Source organism: Budorcas taxicolor, chromosome 3, assembly GCF_023091745.1.
Source record: "Budorcas taxicolor isolate Tak-1 chromosome 3, Takin1.1, whole genome shotgun sequence".
In the NCBI taxonomy this organism is placed as follows: domain Eukaryota; kingdom Metazoa; phylum Chordata; class Mammalia; order Artiodactyla; family Bovidae; genus Budorcas; species Budorcas taxicolor.
The window spans coordinates 16658139-16664771 of record NC_068912.1 but is presented as its reverse complement, the minus strand read 5'-3'; the positions used below and the strand labels follow the sequence as shown (position 1 = coordinate 16664771).

At 49.3% G+C, this 6633-nt stretch overlaps 1 protein-coding gene across 1 annotated transcript; it reads left to right on the top strand.

Moving 5' to 3' along the window:
* Nucleotides 1-3191: 3191 nt before the first annotated feature.
* Nucleotides 3192-6348, top strand: AQP10 (aquaporin 10). The gene is given in 7 exon segments (XM_052637300.1): nt 3192-3332; nt 3700-3826; nt 4910-5047; nt 5151-5269; nt 5516-5660; nt 5663-5729; nt 6144-6348. Coding segments are annotated over 7 exon segments (942 nt in total).
* The last annotated feature ends 285 nt before the right edge of the window (nt 6349-6633 follow it).

The window sequence follows — 6633 nt, the reverse complement described above, 5'->3', positions numbered from 1 at the left end:
CTCTTCCAATGGTATGTATTTCTCTGCTGCAGATGGCGTGGCTTTGCTCCATGCCCTATGGGTCTACATTATGACTCCTATTAGAGCTTGCCAAGCCACACACACTACAGATATTCTAGTCTCATTGGGTCTGCTGGCTCATATGACTGCAGAAGCCTTTTTTGCTTTGGCCCCACTCAAAGTTGACAGCCTTCACGGTCAGCTACGGGGGAGCCTGGTGGGCTGCAGTCCATGGGGTCGCGAAGAGTCGGACACGGCTGAAGCGACTTAGCAGCAGCAGCAGTAAATTTTTCAGAGTTGTATTCTCAAGTGTGAAACATATTTCTCCTAAATCCTGAGTAAATAGGAAATGTGTTTTTTCTTAGTGACGGAAGATATGAGGTACAACAATCAGTCCTTTGCCTCAGAGAGGATATCTAACATGTCCCAGACCTCTAGACCTCTGAAAACGCCACCAGTATGGCAGGTTCCTGGACCTTCACGGGAATGTTTCCCACCCTCTGATCATGTATCTTTCCAGGACCTCCAATATACTTTCATTTTGTCCTCTTCTGATCTGGTTAGCATGACATTATATATACAGTTGACTCTTGAAGAATGCAGAGGTTAGGGGTTCTGACCATCTGCACAGTCAAAAGTCCAAGTATAATTTCACAGTTAGCCCTCTGTGTATATGGTTCTGTGTCCACGGATTCAACCAACTGCAGATAATGTAGTACTATAATATATATTTAATGAAAAAAAAATCCATATATAAGTGGACCCAGAGAGTTCAAACCTGTGTTGTTCAAAGGTCCATTGTATAGTGGACCAATATGATGCTTTTCAAAATGTCCAAATAGTCAAGCTCCCTTCAGCTTCTATCACAACCGAGGACCAGAGAGTTAACACAGGCCTGGGGTAAGACTGTGCGTGTGTATTGCTAGACTTCCCATGTGGATGGAACTGCTTGTGGACCTCCTTTCTGATCTGTCTGGGATGGAAAATAACATATTCCCCAGATTAATGACTACATACTCCCAACTGGAGGCAGTATTAAACTGCCCTGTTAAGTTACCATTTGGGACACAGCAATTGCAATTGCAATCACTGTTTAAGTAAGTTTATGGTAGACCATTGTCATCTGTCACGATCTATCCAGTTTTTAAGAGCCAAACTGGTGGCATGAAAGGGGCCACCTCTCTTTTATTCTTTGGCACTAACCTCTTCCATTTTCCCTAGGATATGGTATTGTTTTTATTTATTCTCTTGATGTCGGGCAGTCTCAGGCATCTAGTCGGCCTTCATCACTTACTCTGCAGGTCAAAAACCACTATGAGTGTTCTGCAACGCCAAAGGATGTCCACTTCTATGATATGTTAGGGTATTGGGGAAGTGACCACCTGGCGGATCCCTGGTCTCAGTGAATATCCTTTGAATCAGACCTCAGCCCAGGACTCCATTTATTATCTGGGCCCCACGTGCTACTTCTCTAACAAGGGGCCTTGGTACAAATTTGGGTTGTCAACTGTCAATGTTAATTCAGATCCTTTGTCCAAAAATCCTCAGAAGGTCTGAGTATTCTCCCTTTTTTCAATAATGGTCATCAACGTAAATGAGTCGTTTAGACATTTTTACTTTTCTTAGCATGAGCTATCATTTTCCCCAAGCCTTCGAGAAGAGTATTCATCCCACATTCCAGGGGGATCTTGCCAGGATTTAAATCCTAAGTCCCGGGAGAGTGCTCCCTTATCAATAAATTCTTCCACATCTAACTTTATGTTCCACTTCGTTTGATCCAGCACTCTTGGCATCCAGGTCTATGTGCAACACTACCAAATTCTGCTTGGTCTTTGAATCCCTGCATCAGCCGTTCATTCATTGCGCCCTATAGGAGGGCACATGACCTTGGCTGAAGCAGTTTCCTGCCACAGAAGTCACTGCCATGAGGGCAGAAGCTGCGTGCTCTGTGTCTGTTGTTCCCAGAAGCTGGGGAATGCATGCATTGGCTCCTAACAGGGGACCTGGGTGGAGTACTATAATATCCACTAAACCTAGGAAGGAAGTATTAGTTCTCAGAGATGTGCCCAGGACTGTGCTAGAGCCCCTCACCCCCACCCCTGCCCCTGGGGTTATATAGTCCAGCTCTTCAAGAACCTCATAAATGATATATATTTTTAAAAATCTGTATATTGGACTTTCCTGGAGGCCCAGTGGTTAAGGAGACACGGGTTCAATCTCTGATCAGGGAACTAAGATCCCACATGCAGCATGGTGCAAAGGAAAAAAAAAAAAAGTCTATGTATTGTCTACTTCCACCTACTAGAGCATCAGCTCTAGGGAGGGCAGAAACTATGTTTCCCTAGGGGCTAGAGCTTGATTCATCATTGAATGAATCTTAATTAGAGGCTTGAAATATGAAGAAGTAGGAAGTGGCTATACGTAAAGCAGAGTAAGAGTGGCAAGCATCCAGAGAAAGGGAAGTGGAGCTCAGTAGGGGTATGAAGCCCTCATCTGGAGCCAAGGCAACAGACACAAGATAGAGCATTCTCTAGTTAAGGTGAGACTGCAAGCGCTCCCGATGTGGGTTTTACTCCTGCAGCCTATGGTCTTCAATCCAGTCTCCCTGGATGCACGTTAAATTTTCCAAGCATCCAAATGGCTGGGGGAAAGAAAGACTTCACATTCCACAGGAGAGGCACTGTGGAACATCAGACGGAGAGTCAGAAGACCTGGCCTAGCTATAAACTAGCCGTGTGGCCTGGGGAAGTCTAAGGCCCTCTCAGGACAATGTGTGCCCATCCTCAGTACAGTAGTAGAGTGGGAGCACCCTACTACCACTTTCCACAGCTGGTTTGAGGACCAAGAGGACTAACGCCTACGAAGCAGGCTACTCCCCGCAGCCTGTCAGCACAAGGCGGGGCTCCTGACTCCTGGGAGGCCTGGGGCTGAGACAGGAGACAGAGACTGGGCACTCGCCAGACTCTGGCTGTGCGCAGTCTGCCCACACTCTCCTGCTATCTCTGTCCTCCCGAGCTTCCACTCACCAGACTCTGGCTGTGCGCAGTCTGCCCACATCCTCCTCCCGAGCTTCCACTCACGCACAGACAGACATCAGCTGCTGGTCAGTAACTGAGCTAATTGGTTTTAGTCTTTTCCCTATCTTTGCCCCTGACAGGCAGGAGCTGTGTAGCAACAGTGTGACTACGCAGATGGAGAGTGGTGACCAGGGACAGGGTGTCCCCACTTCGGTCTCCATTCAGTCTCCAGGTGAAGTCAAGGACCGGCTCCGGATCCGCAGCCTCCCGGCCTGGCAGTGCCTGGCGGAGTTTCAGGCTGTGTCTGTGCTCATGGTAGGCGGTCTGATTGAGGCGGAGGAAAGAGGGAGCTGGGCTCCTCCTAGGGTCCTTACCTCTTCCTCTGGGTGCACTAGGAAGACAACGCCTCCAGCAGCCTCTTTTTCCTGCTCTTGCTCCTCTTGCCTCTCCTACCTTCCCATTTTTATTCCTGTCACTTTCCATCTCTTACCCTCCTTCGCTTCCCTTACTCTCCCTCTGTTTCTCCCCTCTTTTCTCTTTCCCCTTTCTGTTTTCTCTTGCTGATTCCTCAAGTCCATTCATCAATCTTGGCCATCCCCTTTCTTCCCAGTCTCTCTCTCCCAGGGTCTCTCAGGCTCCCTATCCTTGGTTCCCTCTTCCTCATCTTTCTTTTCTCCACCAGCTCCTCATACAGGGGTCTTCGGCCCAGGCTGTCACCAGTGGAGGAACCAAAGGAAACTTCTTCACCGTGTTTCTGGCTGGCTCTCCGGGCGTTATGCTAGCCACCTATGTGAGCGGTAATGTCTCAGGTGAGGAGGGTGAGGTCTGGTCGTCAGACAGGGCAGGATGTGCACTAGAGTTTGGTAATGGTGAAAAGGATCCCTTGGTGATTCACAGACATTATCTCCTTGAGCTTGACTGGTGCCCTGGACTGAGATATGCCTCTGGCCCAGTCCGCCCCCTTCTCTTTCTATATCTCGCCCTCCCACTTCACATTAATCCTCCGCTCAGGTAGACAGAGCTCTATGGCAAGGCATCATGAGTAAATGAGTAAACTCATCTTGTGTCTCCTACCTAAGCCCTCTGGGGTTCATCCTTGCTTAAGACCTCACCAAAAGTCCGTTATACACAGCTGTGTCTTTTTTCCTGTCTTGCATACAGGGTCGTCATTGCCATCTTTCTAAATTCCATATATATGTGTTAGTATACTGTATTGGTGTTTTTCTTTCTGGCTTACTTCACTCTGTATAATCGGCTCCAGTTTCATCCATCTCATCAGAACTGATTCAAATGAATTCTTTTTAACGGCTGAGTAATACTCCATTGTGTATATGTACCACAGCTTTTTATCCATTCATCTGCTGATGGACGGGAGAGGGTGGGATGATTTGGGAGAATGGCATTCTATCATGTATACTATCATGTAAGAATTGAATCGCCAGTCTATGTCTGACGCAGGATACAGCATGCTTGGGGCTGGTGCATGGGGATGACCCACAGAGATGTTATGGGGAGGGAGGTGGGAGGGGGGTTCATGTTTGGGAACACATGTAAGAATTAAAGATTTTAAAATAAAAAAAAAAGAATAATGTAAAAACAAACAAACAAACAAAAAAAACAAAACAAAACAAAAAGACCTCACCAGCTTGTTCCTCAGACTCACATTGCATCAAGTACTGGAATAGCAAGAGCAGACAGACCCAGGTTTGAGCTTGGCTTCACTGCATGACCTTAACAAGTCGCTTAACCTCCTTCAGCCTCAACTTCCTAACGCATGTGATGAGAATAGCAACATTTGACTTAAGAGTTGAGGGGAGGAATAACAGAGTTACTGGTGACAGTGCCTGACAGACACTTAATGGATATTGGTTTTCTTTTCTTGATCCTTGAAGGGGCCCACCTGAATCCAGCCTTCTCCCTGCCCATGTGCCTCCGGGGACACCTCCCCTGGGCCAGGTTTCTCATTTACTCCTTGGTGCAGTTGCTGTCTGTGTTCTGTGCCTCTGGAGTCCCCTACGTTCTCTATGACGGTAATAGAGAACAAGGTTGGGGGCACCTGTGTGTGGTTAACGACGCCTTAGAGCAGTTTTGAATGAGCAAAGATGGAAATCCTGGGTGTGCCCTACCCTACAGATGCCCTACAGAACTACACAGGTGGGAGCCGGACAGTGACTGGTCCCAAGGAGACGGCTTCCATCTTTGCCACCTACCCTGTCCCCTATCTGTCTCTGAGCAATGGCTTCCTGGATCAGGTAGGTATAAGAGGGTGACCCAGGAAAGCCACAACCTTTGTCCTTTTCCCCCTGGAAGCTCGGCCTGCTGTTTAGGCTCTGGGTGGGTTGTGCGGCTGGCTTTATCTTTGCATCTCGCCTTCCCCAGCTGCCTGAGTTGGACAAAGTCAGATGCCATGGGGTGGCAGCCTGGAGTGTTTGAGTGAGATAGGGCAGGTGGTGCACCTGGCAGCTGATGGGAGGCCCCCTGCCTCTGTTGACTCCAAGGTTCTGGGCACCTGGATGCTGATGATGGGGAAGGCCATCCTGGACACACGGAACAAGGGAGCGCCTGCAGGTCTGGAGCCTGTGGTAGTGGGGTTACTGATCCTGGCCATCACGCTATCCATGGGTGCCAACTGTGGGCTCCCAATCAACCTGCCCAGGACCTCGGCCCACGGCTTTTTGCCTACATAGCTGGCTGGGGCCCTGAAGTCTTCAGGTAGCCTCCCCTGGTGCTGTCCTTCCACTCCCACCCCTTGCTAAGGGCTCTGACCCTGGCTCTCCAGCTCTCTCCTTTTAAATAGTTCTCTTGGCATCTCAGGACAGTTTGAGCCTCCTCTAAGCCCCAGGTCTCCCTTTATGTCTTGTCCCCTTTCTCCCCTTCTACCCTTTTTATTGAAACAGTAAGATTTAGAGGTTGTGTTAGACAAAATGCATGTATGAGATAATCCCTAAAGATCAAGCTCTCCTGGGGTCTCCTCCTCTCTGGGTGCTATTCTTTGGTGCCACAACACTCTTTCTGGTGTCTCTTACCCCAGGAACTGCTTTAGGGAGTTTTCTGAATACCCTCCGTTCTTCAGAGGGAAGGCTAAGGGACTCACCCTGATATCTCCCTTCTGTTCTTATCTGGCAGTGCTGGCAATGGTTGGTGGTGGGTTCCTGTGGTGGGCCCTCTAGTGGGGGGCATGCTTGGCACAGCCACATCCCAGCTGCTGGTGGCACAGCACCATCCTGAGGACTCAGAGCCATCTCAGGATCTAGAGTGTGCCCAACAGGAAGCCTCAGGCTCGGGAAGTCCGGCCGCAACTCAGCTGCAGGAGAGTAAGCTGCGACTCTGACAGGACAGTCCTCACCTTCCTCGTGGACACTGAAGAGGGACAAGATGTTCTTTCTCTTTATTAATACGCCAGGCCCTGGCCAGCTTCTCCGTGTACTCATCTAGGCACCTCCTCTTCCTAAACTGGGGAGGATGCCTGGACAGGAAGGACGAGGAGGCTCAGGTACCAGACTCAGGCTGCTCATCCCCCTCCTCGCCCACGCAGGTTTTCGGACCCTGGACTTCCAAGAACGTAGTTCCTCCAAGTAGCCGCCAGAGGGTGCGCACCATGGAAACCGGATTGGGA